At 34.5% G+C, this 18,974-nt stretch overlaps 1 protein-coding gene across 7 annotated transcripts in view; it reads left to right on the forward strand.

Moving 5' to 3' along the window:
- The window catches only part of LOC106855884 (sodium channel protein type 1 subunit alpha), an 88,965-nt gene that overhangs the window by 63,150 nt on the left and 6,841 nt on the right, over window positions 1–18,974 (forward strand). For 5 of the 7 annotated variants that reach the window (XM_088168099.1, XM_088168098.1, XM_088168097.1 and 2 more), the window contains 2 exons: window positions 626–748; window positions 12,652–12,933. In XM_088168099.1, coding sequence (XP_088024225.1) covers window positions 626–748; window positions 12,652–12,933 — 405 coding nt within the window. The remainder of the gene's footprint in view (window positions 1–625; window positions 749–12,651; window positions 12,934–18,974) is intronic. The other 2 variants (XM_088168102.1, XM_088168103.1) reach the window with 1 other exon arrangement.

Raw genomic sequence — 18,974 nt, forward strand, 5'->3', positions numbered from 1 at the left:
TTCATCCACTTATGGAACTGTTCTTCTAAGGTCTTAGAAACAGCATAGTCCTGGTTAATGTCAATTTGTAAAGTACATAATTTCAGCAGTCAGGCAAAAAGATTAGTCAGTATAACTGCCTATAGCAAAAATAATCCTTTTTACCAAATTTCAGAGGAGCAGTGTTGTTCTGTGACCCACGTGCACTTCAACACAAACTTCAATCACTTCCCTTTCAGTTGTGACAGTCAAATGACATTATCAACCACAATTATTGATCCCAACAGTATTGTAAAATAAAGAAAAAATAAGACCAATACCTAAATTGGTAAAAAGGAGAGTTTGATTTAATTCAGTTTTTGTGGTTTTAGATGCCCTTGGATCAGTAGCAAAGGATGAAATTCAGAAGTACTAATGTTTCCAGATATTAGTTATCTTATGATATTTTTGTTCGCTTGCCTATTCTTCTTTCATATTGCTTCTTCTTCTTTTTTTCCTTTTTTTTTTTTTTTTACTTGAAAGACTCCCTATTCCTGAAGAAAGTGATCCAAAATTAGAATCTTCTAAGGAAGTATATATCTCACATCTATGGTATGTAAAGTAGAACGTACAACATAATAATTTTCACTTTCCTGTTTTCATATAGGTCTCTTTGGTTAGCTTAACAGCAAATGCATTGGGTTACTCTGAACTGGGTGCCATTAAGTCCCTTAGGACACTAAGAGCTTTGAGACCTCTAAGAGCTCTGTCACGATTTGAAGGCATGAGGGTAAGGCAACGTGAAAGTGTCTGGAACTATGCATGCATAGAAGGAATACATGCATGCACAACAAGGAATGACAAGTCCATGCAGAAAGGCTGCACTATCTTTTTATTGCATATCTTTTACTAACAGATAAGCAAAACGCTTTATCCATTCACCTGAATCCATATGCAGTATCACATACAACTTGCATTCATTAAGGTTACTTTACTTTCTAGCCAATCTCAGGAGTTTTTCATATGAGTCTTTAAAATTGCCAACTATGAACTCTCTTAAAAGAGTCATAATAATAATTTAAATGTAACAAAATTGTATTAATTTCTTTACGGATAAACATATCAAAATATTTATACAAGAATCTAATTTTAGCATTAGTTAACAAAGATATTTTCTCCTAGAAATTGAACTTCTTCATTTTTCATTATATTTTACAAACCTCCTTTAATCTAACCCCACTGAATTTCATTAGATGATACTACAGACATATTCATATCTGCTGGTGGTTTAAATCTATTTCTGAGTTTGGCTGACTTAAAAAGCAAATCAAGTTATTTGAAGTTATATGAAGTTATTCTTTTTGTAAGGTAAATGCTTCTTTTATTTAAACTAATCTCTATTCAATATTCAATACAATGTATATAAAGTTATTTCTTGCTACCCTGAGTAATTTAGAGGCCCTGCTTACTATTCATCTCACTCAAGAAGGCATTTTGACTTATTTTTTCATTTGTTTATATGTTCTGTTCCTTAAAGCCACTGAATACAAACTAACTCTATATGCATGTCAGTGAAATATGCTTCAAGAGAATGCTTTTTCCTGCGTCATGGAAACATAAGAAGAAGCAATGCAAAATCCTTTAAAAAAGTCTCAGATTAATGAAATCAAGCTGAGGCTTGAATTCTTTTCCTGAAATTGTATTCAGCAGACTGCCTATCTCCACTTCAGAATTCAGCAGAAAATACATTGCTAACTAATGATTACTAAATTAATAAATTTCAGCTTCATTCAGCAAATTGACTTTTAACAGTTTTCTCCTTGTATGAAACTCATGAAGTGATATTCAGCAGGGTAAGAGCTGGTCAAGTACTACAGAATATGCAACTATTTGATTTAGTCATTTTCTCCTTGTCTCTCTCTTTGTACATACTGTTCATGCACATTCAGATAAATGTATGTGGTTTTGTGCAGAGAAATGTTGGGAAACTGCTGTCAGCTTTACGTTTTTTATGATTTCTGGTCAGCTGCAGGTGGACTGGGAGACCAGTACAGATGTTATACAGGAAGAAAAAAAATGCAGTTCTTAAAATTATATTGAAAGAAATGGCCGTTTCTAGAAAGATGTCAAAATTGATTGCCAAATGTTTTATTCAAATTTTCTGTATCTTTTCATGATCGCCTTAGTAAATTTTCCACTTACAAGATTTAGGATATTCATGCATAAAGAAGCTGTTATTAAGGTACTTTGAAATCTACTTACTGCTTTCCCCTATTGCTTGCTGAATAAATATGAAACTCTGCCAGAAGCCCAATCATATGATAGAATTTCAGCTACACATTGTGAATAATTCATGAGCAATTTACTGGTTAGGAATCACAGACAAGCTTGGAAAAGCAAATAGGCTTCAGCTCTATCCTCCAATATTAATGATAGTCAATGAAATATCTGATTCCAGTCACTTAGCAGATTTGACTGGCCAAATATATATAGGCCTTACAGATACTACTGGCACTTCTGAAATAGTGGTTTTTTCCAAAGCACTTGGCAAGTATTCAAAACAGCTCACTGACAGTTGTTGGCATTACTTTGTGAATGACTCACAAACAGTAAAAAGATTCAAATAATAAATAATAGACCAGCTCATAAGACTATAGTCAAATTTAAGTCTTCTCAGAAACCAAGTTCATTTCATGAGAGTTGATAAAAAGAGATTATTTTTTCTGTCTGCAGAAAGTAAAAATAAATCAGCCCTCTTGACTTTCTTATATTGCCCATACCTACACTGAGCTGTGATAAAATGTTTCTATTCAGCATGTATTTAAATTTTAATGTTTACCCATGTTCAAAACTGTGCAAATTTTGCACCGAAAATGTAAAATATCTTAAGTATTCCACAAGAGGCTGTGGATATAAAAATCTCTGTATCATTTTTTTAAACAATTTGCCAAGTACTCAACCACTTTAGTTCAATTAATGTTTTTCTTAAATAAGTTTTTCATTCTCGTGAATAGGAAGAATGCAGCATTTTACACAGTCAGTACCTGCTAAGGACCATTCTCTCATGCCTAAATATGAAACACACTTCAGATTTTAAGTTACATTCTTAGAAGTCTTCAGCTACACTCTTTAGTTACAACTTAATTTTATAATTATGCTGTTTCATAATTCCCTTTCCAAAGTGAGTATAAGATATATGAATCACTTGCACCAAACTAGGGTGCAAGCAATCCAATGCCTGGGCTTGCCTTAAGCACAGAAGTGAATTTTGCCATATTAAAGGCATTTAGAATATCTGCTAGTATACTGAATTCTGAGAAATTTTAATACTTTCTATATTGAATCTCAAAACCAACTCCACCCAGATGCTGGAAGGCAAAGTAAAGGATTGCTTTAATTTAATTTAAATTTCTGTCTTAGGGTTTATATTCTCATCTCAATTACTGTATGTACTAAGCAGAAGTAGCTGCAAACTGAGATTTGAATATACCCATTGCTTTTTGTTTAGCTTTTTTAGTACTCGCAGTATAATGCTTTTGCACCAGTTTGAATTGGTATGCTACTTGAAAATGTAGAATACTGAATACATTTGCTTTGCTGAATTAGAGAATTAAGTGAGAATAAAGCATGCATTTGTGTCTAACTTCACAAAATAAAGCATGTCATGCCGTGCTTGATTTATTAGAGAAATAGTAGAAGGCAGCAAACAATCTGAAATCCACTTGCACTTTCAGTTTTGCATGCCTTATGCATATTTCTGGCTGATGGCTTTAAACATTTACTGTATTTCAAATTTCCAGTCCAATTTCATAACTTTTAAAACTAAATTAGAGTATTGGATGTCTTAAATCTCCTCTAAAATTCTATGGCTATTCCTTAGATTGCCTTACCAGGAAAGTGGCAATGAGGCATTTTCAAGAGTACTCAAAACTTCCTTAGTATGAAAGAAACATTTGTCATGTAACTGTGTTATAAAACACAGCATCAAGTGTCTGTCATTACAGATTCACAACTAATAACAGGCTATATATTTCTATTTCATATAGGATGCATTTCAGCTTGGATGGGGTGGACCACTGGTTCCTTCCCTTATCTGTATTGTTGGTACAGTATTTCCCCCTTTTCTACCCTTAATGAGTACAGCCTGACTAATCACTACATTGTATATTAAGGGTTAGGAGGAGAGAGAACCTGCAAATCCCCTTACCCCATAAAAGTAGATTCTATATATTCATCCTCCACTGCTTCTCAATTGCTTTAAATTTAATTCTTTGGAAATAATTCTTTGAAATTTTGATGTTAAAGAAGAAACATAAAAATGAGAAAATGAATATTTTTGTTTAGAGTTTCTGGAAGTATTTTTGCAGGAGAAAGGTACCTCAGCTAATTTAAGATTTTTAGTTGCTTTTTAAACTGAGATGAAAAATGGCTTTCTTTAGAAATTTGAATCTGGCTTTTATGTTGTTTTGGAAAGATCTATCCTTTACCCTGTTACTCAATTTATAACTAATATATTCAAAGTAACCTGAAGAAAGTTTTGAACATTACTCTTAATATATTAAACACACTCCAAAATACTGTGATCTGAATAGTCAAAACTGCAGATATTTATATAATTGCAGTTTAAATTTTTGCATAATTTAAAACACCCTATACATTTACATTTACATTAAATAAATCACTCCAAGTGTATGCACACGATATATAACATAAAATCCCTTCTTGGAATCTGAATTCAGTCTTCTTTGGCCTGTCTTGGAAACTAGTTTCATAATTTTTTTATAAAATGCCAGTAAGAGTATTATCTTCCTTGAGGTGTAAAAATGTCCTGCAGGAGACATGCCAGTGATAGAAAAATTTTCCATTCTCTAGCAAAATCCACCTTGTAGAACTGCAAACCTTACAAGCACAAACTGCAGGAGGGTTTCATTAGTGCAGGGGTTTTTATGGCTTCAGTGTAAATGATGTATCAGTATCAACCATGTTCAATATAAATTTAGCATCTCATCTCACAGTTAAGAATTACATATTCACTCACAAGAAAGTGAGTCAATATTTCTGCAAATTTCTCTTAAAAATAGAAGAATATATTTTGTTGATCTAAACATCATGCACTCAGAAGGATTTTTTGAGGATTGTGATCTTATTCATTACTTTTGAGTTTTATGGAAACTCTATTAGGAGTTTTGTGTCTCCTGAAAAGCAGTTTAAAAGTTTATAAATTTTGAAGTCTCTCTATATAGATGTTCATAAATCATACAGGAATCTTAGTATTTTTTTAGACTGTAATTCTACAATAAGAAGAGTTACCTTATACAGTTGAAGCTGATTCAATTTTTTCCCAGTTTTGTATTTATTGTATCTTACAGAAAACCCTTACTGTTAGGATCAAAATTTAAAGAGATTTGAATGGGATACATAATATAGTTTGCATTTTAATTGAATATGTTACAAGGTGTGTAAAAGTCGATAACATTTCATTAAAGCAACAAGGAGGGCAAGAAATTGGGGTTTTTTTACTGCATCCAGTGAAATTCGATGATATTCTTCCCACATCGAGTAACTGCTCTGTTTTCATGCTCATGTCTCTCTACAATATTTACCAGGTCTTCTCAAACAAATAGAGCCCTGTGATTTATTGCTTGGCAGATAATTATATTATTTTATAATACATCATGTAAAATAATGGCTTTTCTTCTTACTGTCTTCAAAAGTACTTTTTGTGTACTTGATTTCTGGTGAGAAACAGAATCAGGCTGCTCCAGAACCTCATCTTCCGTTAAATCCAACAGTATAGCTTGTTTTTCATGGACTGTTACACGAATAACAAATGCTTGTGCTACTACTTCAAGCAAGTTAGATTTTCTTATTAAAGCTAGAACAGAACTGCAGAATCACCTAGTTGAACCTCTCTGCTAACAGTGGTGGCATTCCAAGATATAAACTCACCACCCCATAGTATGAAACTTCTCCAGCGCCAAGTGCTACAAAAATAGTTTGTGCATTGTTTGAGAAAGTATTTTGCTTTCCATAAAGACTAAATTCACTATCAGAAGCATTCTCCAGTCAGGTGCAGCTGTACAGTACCAGTTACAGAGAAGTAGAAAATACAGCAACTGTCTTGTTCCAGGAGTGATTTTCTTATCCTCTGAGACCTTTTATCTCTTGCTTCAGCTTTATTTGTTCATTACTGTTCAGATTAAGATTTACTTGTAACTTCTTGACAGGTCTCTTTAGTTCTTTCCAACTGTCTGCCTTTGCATATTCCCTGTTAATTCCAATTTTTTTTTACAATCACTGCTTTAAATGGTACTTTTCTAATAATCTTCACTGTGTGTTCCCAATACAGTCTTCCTTTTACTTAAAAAAATTGAAGGCATTTTCATAAATTATTTTTTCAATCGGTTCACACAAGGTGTTTCTCATGCCTAACACTAACAAAATGCATTCATTGTTTATTTCAGGAAACAACCTTTTTTGCTTTTTAAAAAAATTGATTTAAGTAATAGTATAGTTCTACCATCATCATTTACTTCTACAAACATTTGGTTTACTAACTTTTTGGTGATTGTGACTCTAAGATAAACGTTAGTTTGCTAAAATAAGCGGTTTTTATTTTTTCCAACCTGTAACTTTTCTAAACATTATTTTAAATGTTATTTAATTCTGACCTTTTATAATTCTAGATCATGTCATTAAAAAAAATATATGTACACACAAAAAATTAAGGCAAACTGTGTAGCAAAAGTGGAAACTAGGTTTTTTACTGTACACCTAATATTGGCAAAATCCATTAACTACCTGTAATTTAGGTTGGAAGATAGGTAAGAGACAAAGCCAGACTCTTCTCAGATGTAGAATTAGTTAGTGGGTTATATCAACATGGTGCATGGTGTACCACTCTGATTTCCATTTGTGGGACAAATTAGTTTCTTGCAAGAAATCCATTAAGATAAAATAGGAGTAGTTAACTGAAAACTAGAAAGTTTTAATTACTTAGATAATTCTAGATGCTTAGGTTCCTAGAATCTAAAAATTCTCCTAGTTCCTGCCTAACCACTATTTGGATTGTGTCAAGTAGGTTGCACTTTCTCTCACAGATATGCCTAATTTTCATTCACTGTTGCCTCTACAGCCAATTCATAGCTGATCACCAAGCACATGCAGCATGCTTCTTCCCAGGGTACCATTCCAAGCTATTCAATGACAAAATTTGTAGTTTTGAGGTAAAAGAATTATCACAATCTTTCTCTCTCAATTCCTTCTTTCTATTTCTTCCTTTTGTGTACTGTCCTCATCTGCGAGACTGCAATAGCACATATGTTTATTACCTGATATAAACATGGATAAAATGGGATAGATTTTCATTGTTATCTATGAGTAAAATTCCCATCTACAGTAGTGCTGTGGCAATGTGCTTTATCCTTTCGATATAAAGAACTTTTATCCTTAAATAGCCATTGTGTGAATCGACAGGTAACCAGGGTGACCAGTAAAACACAGCTCAAATGCAAAGAGTAGATTTATTTCATTACCTTGCCAACAATGCTGGGAGGCAGAGGCACACAGGGACACAGGCTCCCTTAGGGTTACTTCATCCTCCTGGGGACAGCAGGGCCCACAGCCTGCCCCAATACACGGAAGGGCTTTGTGCATGCACAGTTTATCACAAGGCTGTGCTTTTATGAGCTCTCCCTGTCTCCCAGCAGGAGGCTTAAGCGTGTCTGTGAGAGAGTGTTATGTCTATGCAGAAATTCTACTTCTCAAAACAGGCAGAGGATAAACAACACTAGGCATAATAAATGGAGTTTTCCCACTCTGACATGCTTAGCATTCCCAGATGCAAGTTCACTTTGAGAGAAATGATTCCCTCCTCACCAAATCTTCCAGTTTTAACCTTTCCCTCCCAACAGCCATCTTCAATCCAACTCCATGTATGCACTCAGAGGAGACAGGGTATCTTATGTGGGAATATTTTTCCTGTACTGCATCACAGTTATCTTCCTTCCTGGGCATCTCCAAACCTCACACTAAGCAGCTGTAGCCGAGATCCCAGAGCAATGCTGAGAGTCACTCTTAATCCTCAGCACTGGGCCATGTTTTTATTCTCTGTGCTGGCCCTCGGGTCCACGACCTCCATTGCTTTTTGTGACAAACATTTTCAACTGACTTAGCTGCTCCTAAATTAAGCCTCATAACCATTTCCTCCAATCCCACTGGCTTTCTGCTGTGTTATGACTTGTAGAAGAGGCTCCTCTAACTTCAGAGAAAGGCAATTTCTATCACCAATTTTACAGTACCAGGGAGAACAGACAGCAAATATTAAAGCATCAGGTAGTTAATATTCTAATTAAGGGGTGGGCTTTCTTCATGGTCTGCCTCAGGTGCCTCTTTTGATCCCCTGCCTGGATAGTTACTGTATGTTCACATACAGTTACTATCCTTTCCTCCCTTGCCTCAACTATTCCACAGTTTGGGGGAAAATACACTTGTCTGCTACTTGATACCCACCATGGTTTCAGTCTTCTAGACTTCCTTGTGTGTTGTCCTCCAGGTCCTTCACTATGAACACGTGGTAAATGCAGATCCCATTGTCACCTACATGCCTACATCTGTGTCCATTCATGGCATACCTCCTGCCATTCCAGCAGTCTTACCTATGTGCTGCACCAAGAATCTAAACCAATGTCTACTTGCTCACTTCTCCATTTTTCAATGCAAATGTTCTCTTTGACAGCTCTTTGGGAACTTTTCCTATTTAAGCATAAAATTATGAAGTTGATACCTTCCAAGTGGAAGCAAATAAAGTACTTTTTAATTTTGTGTAGAAAGAATGTTCCACACACAGTCCTGTAATCTCCCTTTCCATCCCAAAGATGGTAACTTCCTCCTCATTTGTACCAGGAACAGAGCCTGGAACTTTTTCACAGAATCTGCAAAAGCTTTGGGAAAAGTAGATAAGTGCTCCTAAAGATTTTTACTTGTTTACAGATTTTAGGAGGCCCTGATATATCCATTACTCAGCTCCAATGTAGGAATTCTGGAAAGTCTGTGGCAGCTGAGGTGCCAGGATCTATGGAAAATACTTTCACCTGGCAACTAAAATACATTTATATCTCACTCTGTGTTCAGCTATGTCTCCCCCAGCAGGGCTCAGTCTAGGAAAGCTTCCTTATATTCTATTCATACAGCAGGGATAAGCTGGTGTTTTATACAATCCTCATTCTACACATATGAATGGTTCTGACAGGAAAACTGATTTTTGTCGTGTTTTTTTTTTTTTCTGTTTTCTTTGGAGAGTTTTTCAAAAGAAGGCACAAACAGCAACCATGAAAAACATCTGGATTACTAATTTGTTTTGAGATAAAGTCATATGGGCCAGGAGATAGGACATACAATTAGTATTGCCTTAATTATTTTAACTTATATATAAATCTGATATTGGAAGATGACTGTTATGGAAATTTAAACCTGAAAAATTGTGTGTATATATGAAATACTGCTTTCTTCTAGAGGAGACATGGTATCCGACAATGATTTTTTTTTCCCCTGGATGAATGTTGACTGAAATGTAAAATAGTCTAGAGCTCCTTTGTCTTTTTAGGCATCAGGTGTTGCTTCTCACTTTTTCTTATTGCTGTTCCACCTACCTGAAGCTATAGGAAGGTGAACAAGCAGAATCAACTTGGGCTTTTGCAGCTTTGCTCACTGGAGTCAGCCTGACCAGCAACATCCCAGCCTTGAGGAAATGCATAGGTAATTTATAAAACCAAACAAACAACTGTGAAAACATCTTTTTCCAATTTACTGGCATTATACTCTGTATAAAGAAATAACAGAAAATAGGCCCAAGAAAACAACCCCTTTTAAAATAAAAAATGCATTTTGAATCATGTAAATCTGCTGTAAAGAGCAAGCAAAAATAAGAGCTGTAGTTATCAACATACTTTTAACCTTCTACAGACTCTTTCCAACAACATGAGAAGGACCATTTTTATTTGCTAAATTAACTAATTAAGAAATGCCAATTGACCTCTTTTCTGCATTCAGTTCACTTTTCAACTGGTTCTCCCTTTCTTCTGTCCATTCGCTGTAACTTATATGTGTAGGTGTTGTCTGTGTATGTACGGGTGCAGTCTTGGATATATATTAAGTTAATGTCCCGATTATCCTGAGATACCTCAGGTAATTCTCAAAGCAAATAGAAAAAAAAAAGTAGAACAGAAAAACGCTGTTAAGTCAATTACCTCCAACTGTATGTGTTGAAGAAATTAAAGACCTCTTGCTAAGGAGGACTTTAGAGTCAGCTGAGTATCTGACCAACATGAAACAACACAGTTTTACATTATAAGTATGATAGAGGTAAGGCTGAACACTGTTGGGGAAAACAATTCAAACAGAAAAAAATGCAAACAGAAAACAGCTTCTAAAAGTTTTAATTTTCTTTTCTTCTTTTCTTAAAAAATCTTCCAGGGGGACTGGATAGCTCAAGGGGTTGGTAATAGGATACAGAGCCTTTCATCTCTAGGTCACCAGTTCGCATCCAGGCCAGGTCAGTAGTGACCAAAAATTATTACCATTTGATGGGTTTACAGTGACCTCTATGGAATAAGTTGTTGGAAGCATTGTTGGATCAGTTGCTGGAAGCTGTTCTCTTTTTATCCAAGAAGATGTGGCTGATCTTTTCATAGTCTCAGTGGTGAGACTGCATTACCTGTTCATCTAAAGATGCAAGACACACTGATGCGTTTTGTAGAAATCTTTTTTCTACAATTATTATCAATTTATAATTGTAACAGTTTTTGTTGCTGTTAGTATTCTGCTGCCTGTTCTGGATCTGTGCTGTGGTTCAATGGATGTCAGGGTTTTTATAAAGAACTGCTACAGGCACTCAATTCATGCAAAACCATTCTTTGTGTAAGCAGAGGTAACCTTAATTCATTTGAGTTGCAGAACTAAATCCCCATCTTTCTTTCTTGACATCTTTATTTTCAGGTTTTTCATCAAGACTAAAGAGAGGAATTCAATCAATGTAACACATCTGGAACATTTTTATGAGTGGGGAGAAAAAAAGATAAGACAAACATAGCTGGCCTAGAATTTCAAAGCAGCAGTAGCATAATGCAGTGTCATAGATCAGGTCAGACTTGGAACAAATTTCAGAATTTCTAATTCTATTTCTAATTTGTATGTTGTTCTCAGTTCCATGAAGCTAAGTAACAACAGATTTATTACTGGAATCTTTTAATCACCAAAAATAAAAGCAATATTAAAAAAAAAGAAAAAATTGCTAAATTTAAAAATAAAATTGTGGTTTTATAAAAGATAAGGACTATTCTGCTACAGAAAGGTCCATTTCAACGGTCTGGCAATGGAGGAGACCCTTCATAATGAAAAGAAAATATGTCCTGAAAATAACATTTCTACGTAAGATCTCTAAACAGGTGCTAATTCCTGGCCATAACATTTGGGAGGAGGAGGGGAGGAGGGTGCTGATTCACGAATGACACAACCACAATATTCCTCTTCCAAAGGCCTTCCAGAGGCTGTGAAATACAGGTAGTAAAACTGAGCAGTTCTGAGGTTGCTCACAACTGTGTTGGTAGTGGGGGAATGTGCATCTATATTGCAGGGAACAGAGATGGACTAAGACAACTTAATATACTCCAATATCCATGCCAATCCTTTCCTGCCTCGCTGCAGGACCTAGATTCCTGAGAGTCAGAGCCCTTGTTCATATTTTATTTTACCTTTATACCAGGTCCCAAAAGTTTACAGAATAAAAAATTTAAAATTTAAAATAAAATATAAGTTGTAATGAGAACCTGGAATTGGATACTTAAGGAAAAATAATTGCTCATCACAGAAGTTTTGATAGGTCTGACAGACACATGTGATTAATTATTGTATATATCAGAACAATACATTTTTATCTATATAAAATTTATTGACATCTTGCCTGCAAATGTCTGAGGAGGCAACCCCCTCAAAAATCATTCAAAATGCAAAATCAAAAATCCTAAATATATCCTTTTTTAGATAAATGAAGGGTATTGCTAACTTAAGACATGAAACAACAAGACTGGAGCTTGAAATAAATTATGTTGATTCAAGTAGACACATATTGCAAACTTGTCTTGCTTTCGTATACAAAGAAATTAATCTTTGTTATAATCTTGCATGGAACAATAAGGCAATAGAGTTATGTATTTAATTCGCGCATAATTCTTTTATGTAGAGCTTAGTTTCTAGATTCATGGCATTTGTATTTTCAGCTTAAATTTCAAAACTATGTTGATCAAATTACAGGTTGCCATTTTGCTTTAAACTTTTTTTTAAGTTATAATTTCATGCATTTTTAGAATTTTATTATGTCTACATTTTTCATTTAGCACATTTTTCTTTTTTATCTAAAACAAGTAAGTGTCAGGCATCATCTTACTACTACCAGGTCTTCTCTTTTGTTTTTCTATTAATTATTTTCATTCTCTCATTTATTTTCTTTTCGTTACATGTACTAATGCTAATTTAAAGGAATGGTGCAATGCTGCAGTTATTAATGTACTGCTTTAAATTTTATAGTATTAGTTTCTGAATAAGCATTTATTAAGGAATGGTGAAACAGTATACAAAAATATATTGCTGTAAATATGCTTATACTCTTTTCTCTTTCCTCCTGTATTTGTGTACTAGGTGGTTGTGAATGCCCTTTTAGGAGCAATTCCATCCATCATGAACGTGCTTCTCGTTTGTCTTATATTCTGGCTAATTTTCAGCATCATGGGAGTAAATTTGTTTGCTGGAAAGTTCTACTACTGTGTTAACACCACAACTGATGAAAGGTTTGAAGTCGACCAGATCAACAATTTTAGTCAGTGCGAGGAACTCATAAAAAACAATCAAAGTGCCCGATGGAAAAACGTGAAAGTAAACTTTGATAATGTAGGATTTGGGTATCTTTCTTTACTTCAAGTAGTAAGTGATCACTCTTTATATACCTTTTCCTGTTTATGTGCAGTAGTGAAAAGCAATTCTAGCAACAAAGAGACAGAACTTTACCTGATGATTATCTGTGACTTAGTAGTGCTGCTACACTGGTAATTGGTTACTCTTTTCATCATAAGCAGCGAGTCTACTGTGATGGATAAAGAATTTTTAGGACATCTAATGAACACATCTTCCTGTTTATGGCTGCCTTAGTTCTTCAGCCCCTTCTAACTTTTAAAGTTTCTAGAATTACCTAGGAATGGTGTTCAGTATGTAGCTACTTTAAGTTTTCCAGTTGCTGAAAAAAAAATCTCCATTGGTGTGATTAAGTCACAAAGAAATCGAGGAAATAAATCTCATCTCAGGTTTGTAGCTGCCACCAGTGCAGATCTAATCTAAAAAGCAATTTCTCATTCAGAAGAGAAATAAGAAAAGAAAAATAGCACTTGATACTATAATCTATGAAATATTTTCCTGATATTTCTGTCCATAAGGACCTCATGGAGTTTATTTAGCAAAATCTGAGTTAAGAAGAAAGAAAATATATGCAGAGAGATACTATAAGATTATGCCTTCACTATCAAAAATTGTGTCCTCACAACACTGTCTATCTTTGTATTTTGATGCAGCTAACAATCTTACCCAGCTTTAATCAAGAAAATGCTGGATTTTTATCTATATTGTGTACCTTCAGCAACCTCTACGTAATTTTTTTTGAGGTTACTATCTGAATCTGCATTATCTTAGGTTTCATTTTTTTTATTGCTTTTAAATAAGCTTCCAGATTTTACGTTGTTTATACAAAATCTCAGTAAAACTAATCATTAACGTGATGCAGTGGTATGGACATTGTCCTGCACAAGGTCTAAAACAATAGCTCTGAGCAATTTGAACTGCCTCTCCCAGCTGATACAGCATCTCACCTCTGTGACTGATAAGTCTGTACATTTAAATTTCACCATGATTACTTACTTTACTGTCATATAGGGAAAGAGTGGAGACGGACCAATAGTATTAACGAAATAAAATACTGAACTGAATACAATTTGATTTTGATAACTAAAGATTTTAAGTACTTATTTGCTTTGCCTTATTTATGAGGTCTCCTCACCCAGGGAGGCAGAATGCTTCATTACAGGTGTTCAGGAGAAACAAGACATCAACAAAACTCTTTCCAAGTAGTTTGAAACTCTGTTTCCAGTAGTAACCTATTCTACTCTGGGACGCTAATAATTATTACAGGTTCATTTCTTTCCTGGCTTTGTGGCCAAAATCACCGCCCCTCAGCTACTTGCAGTCATATCTATTTTAGTGTCCTGGCTCTGCATAGATTATTTTATCTTCTATTCATTGAAAAGATATAAATATTTCCTTACATGAAGACTTAGATTCTTAAATTATTGGAATTTTTGGGAGGCAAATTAGGAGAAATTTGACAACTATTCCCACAATTCCAACAGAAAAATTAATCTAGACCTACAACAAGGGGACCAAGCTCTCATGGAGGATTAGCCTGTTTGTTTGTGCAGTATCTACATTGTAGAGATCTTGCAAGACCATGAGACCCTCGCTTAATGATGGAGGATTTTTTTGCGTGAATAGAATGTCCATGACAACAGCACCTAATTTTTCTCTATTGCTAAAACGCTTGTAAAAGATCTTTTTGTTTGACATATCAGGGTCTTTTTGTTTGACATAGCAGAAAAAACAGGGGCATTTCTGTGACTGAACAAAACAGAAACTTGACCCTGCCTAGGGTTTGGTAAGTAAGCCAGTAAGTAGTGATTTTGCAGTTATGGAATGATAAGAGCCTTAGGACTAAGAAAGAATAATATCAGCTTGATTTTTAGTTAATGCATTAAAATATGGAGAGTCTATGTTTTTTCACCTTCAAGAAAGCAAGGCCACAATTTATAACTGTTTGAGATTCTTACATTGCTTTCTCAATCTAAAAAGACCAATAAGGTGATTTTCTATTTGATACATAAAGTACTTCGGATCAAACTGTAGAACAAGACTCTAAAACCATCAAGTCAAAACAAACATGAGACTTGAATAGGTATGTCATAGCCCTAGATTTTCCTACCCTTCCTAAACAGCTTGCAGCAATAGAAAGAAGACTAAGGTATGACTCAGTTAAAGCTCCACTACTGTGTCAGAAACAAAGAGAAAGCTATTGAAAGTTTAGCATTTTGCCTAAAATTATATACTGAGTCTGAAAAATCTGATTATAAAATCATGGTTGTAAGTGGATATGCTTTCTGTTTACCTAAAATGAACATTAATGGCCTTTCTACTGAAGTTATTTGGTTCTCCACCTTAACAATCTCACAGACTTCTACTAGTGCTGGACTCGAATAAATAACCCCAGGGAGTTCAATGTCATTTTTCTAATGACAATTTCTGTGAAGAATATCAATGCATGAATTACTGATACAAGGCCAGGAAGCTAGAAAATAAATACAGAAAGCTTCCTCTTACTCCCCATTATTTCCATTCTCCATTCTGCCCTCTGGCTCATGGTTTGAGTCAGCCAAAGAATGCTGTAAATCACTTCAGCTTTTCTGGGTTACAAGAACCATAATGTAGGTCCCTACTATCTGTATCACTAATAGGAATTAATACTAATGGAAGTTTGAACCATTTTAATGACAAAAAAATCGAAATGAAAACAAGCCAAAAGAACTTCAAGCCAAGGCACTGAGGGCCTTATTATTCTGGGAAAGACATAAATATTTGAGTCCTATAAGTGACTTTTTTTTAATGTCTTCAGCAGTATATGGGTCTATCCATCACAGAAAACTTGTTTTAAAAGTGATATGAAAAAGAAACATATTTCACACAGAAACACTCAAAAGCAGAGGGATAATTTCAGAAAGAAGTATTCTGGGCTCAAAAAATGCAAAGGTGTGATAGTAACTTTAAGCAAAAGAAACTCTCTAACAAGCTCTTTCTTGAGTTTACTTGGCAGTGCTGGTGAATGACTTTCCTGAATGAAGGATCTAGGAAAAGAACATTATCTAATTTTTGGTTGATGTTTCTTGGTTTTTTTTTTCATGGGAGGTGTTTGTGTGGAAAAACCTTTAGTGTTATAGCAATGTTATAATTTTTTCTGCCCAAAAATACAGTCTAACAATACATGTCATCGATAAAGTCAAGTTTTATGGACTTTGTTGATCAGACTGTTTTCCAGAATTCTTACATAATTTGGAGTATAATTATTCATGCTGTCAGTCATATAAGTATACATTTCTTCTATAAGAATTTTTTTCTTCTATAATACAGCGTAGATCATGCTGTTTTATGTGGATCTTCAAGCTTCTTTTTTCATTTTCTTGGTCTGAACTTGCTTGAGTATTTCTCTGTCCCTAAAGAGAAGCATCAAAGCAGAGACAGATCTGCTGGAGAAATTCCTTTGACAGTTGTCATGCACGAATGAGTGAAGAGGAAGAGGTTGGTGTACACAAAGAGATGTGGCATCTGCCCTAATAATTTTATAGCCTTATGCCTTTTAACTTGAACCTAGTATTTGGATACCTTGGTAAGTAAATCTCCCAGAGGCCTGCTTTTATCCTGCTAGTAAGGATATACCCTGCTTATCAGGATAAAATGTGGCAAGCCAGTGGGTCTCAAAGCACAATATTATATTCTACTGTTCTAACTAATATCAGTAAGAAAACACATCTCTTGAAGTGTATGGTAAAAAAATCAGAAGCTGAATTCTAAGGCTAAAACTTTAGGGTACTTTCAAAGTTCGAGCAGGTTAGTATTTTAAAAGCAAGATGCTATTATATCTCCAAAAGGGAATGTGAATCTTCGTGGTGATTATTTCTGGTAAAGAAATTGAGTGGTAAAACTCTAACATGACTTACAACTTCCTTAGAAATTATTTATCAGGAGGAAAAAAAACCTATGATTTTTTACCAATAGTAAAGGAGATGGTGGATTTTTGTTCTGTTGTTCTTTTCTAACTACATTTGAATCTGCATTTGAATGTGTCTCATTGAAATCTGCTTGGTGGAAAAAAAAACATTTGGAACTGATGCTGACTTCAGTTATACTGCTGTAATCTTTGAAATCAATTAATTACTCCTGATTTAGTGTCACTGAGAATATACAATATATTTTATATGGAAATATGCAAAATGGAAACTAATAATCTGCTTTCTGTCATTTTCTGTATTATTTTCTTTCAGGATACAAAAATACACAAATGATACCTTATTTCTCTTAAAGAGAACACTCTGCAGATAAGAATAAGCAGGTCTATGCATCTACAGCAGAAATAATGCTTTCACTGAATGGGATGCCTTGACTCTCTTTCTTAATTTCTTCAAAAATTTTAATATCTTAGTTTTATGAAACTCACTGTGGAAATCACAAGATAGCAATATGTTATATTTCTGTTTTTCCACCTCACACTCTTTTCAAGTTTCCTTTTTAAGAACAAAACCAATAATTATAATAATACAGGTCAGTTCTTCAGCTCTATTTCCTATCTCTAGATGAAAGGGTACTATCTGTTTATAGTGCAGTACTTTAGTGATGATGGTGAAGCTTAATATTTCCAAATTAGTCTGGTTTTTTAATTGACTCTACTTAGTCTTGGCTACACCAATAAATTTGCAAAAAACCTAGTAATTCTTCTGTTTTGCCTGGAGGATGATATGCAAAGATCACCATGTGTCTGAATCTGAGACAACAGCACACACTTTACACAAGTGCCACTCCATCATTCGCATGATCTTTCTGAAGTAAAAGTGTGCCCATTCTTTTCACATGGTGTTTCAGACTCAAGTGCTAATTTCAAGGAAGTCATGACATTCCAAAAAATGAAAATAGTGTACCAAGACAGCAACAAAAGTAGCACTGTAAGACATTAAGTGATCATCTCGCCCTATTTAGACCTTGTTAGATGAAATAGTGAGTTAGATGAAATACTGAGTTTTGGTTGCCATTTCAAGAGATGAACTAGTGTAATAGAACTCAGAGGAAAATAAGGAGAGTGATCAAAGTTCTGGAAAACAAGGCATGCATTGGAAGATTGAAGGAACAGTGATCACTGCCTAGAAAGGAAAGACAGCAACAATCAATTTGCAAAAAAAAAAATAAAAAAGCTGCATGAATGTGATTATTGCAATTCTCCGGATATGTAATGGCTATGACAAGTGAGTCTTAAATAGCAACAGAAGGATGTAAGTGTTAGGAAATAATAACAGGAAGTGCCAGAATGCATATTTTTATAAGGTTGTGGAGTATTAACCATTAAAAGCCTTTGAGATCAAAATGTAATTATATAAATAGACTTTATCTACCTCTTCTAATCCCTTGCAGTCCAAGTATACCACAAGGACTTGGAATTCTTCAGCTGACTTCTATTTGTTTCAGATTTATTCTTGATTTATTGATCCTTTGATAGTACATTTTGATTTCACCTTCATACTGTTAGTTGCCCGAGCTTTGTATTTTCTGTGTTGACCCCAAGATGTGAAAGTTGCTGCACACTGGATTTGTAGCTAAGGATAATCATGAGCTTTTCAGTATTCCGCTGTTTCAAAAGTGCACGGACCTGTCCTTTAAGAAAATAATTTTTTCTCATTTTAAGTTAACTACAGATTGATGCCAAACTACTCCAGGTCCTGCATAAAAACAGGTTTTTTTGAAACTTCTACTAGAAATGAAACCTCAAGATGATGGAGACACAGCAAAAATAATGGATGAAGAGTATTCCATTCCTGATTCTATCCTGCAAGTGCTCTCTGTGGCAAGGAAAATTAAGGAACCAATGATTTGCAGCCTTGATTTGCAAAATTGTAATGAGGATTAAACAACACAGAACTATGTCCTTTTTTTTGCTGTATTTTTGGGCATAACTGGGTTAAAAACCAAGCGATTTCTACTTGGAGATCTTGCCTAGTTAAAAGAGAACTAATTGCCACAACAGAGAAAATTACTTTCTGTTTCAAGCATTCTGATGAAGCAATCTACACCTCACTGTCAAATATAAAAATTTACAGATTTTGGCAGAG

The sequence above is a fragment of the Sturnus vulgaris genome, chromosome 7 (genome assembly GCF_052056855.1).
Source record: "Sturnus vulgaris isolate bStuVul1 chromosome 7, bStuVul1.hap1, whole genome shotgun sequence".
Lineage (NCBI taxonomy): Eukaryota > Metazoa > Chordata > Aves > Passeriformes > Sturnidae > Sturnus > Sturnus vulgaris.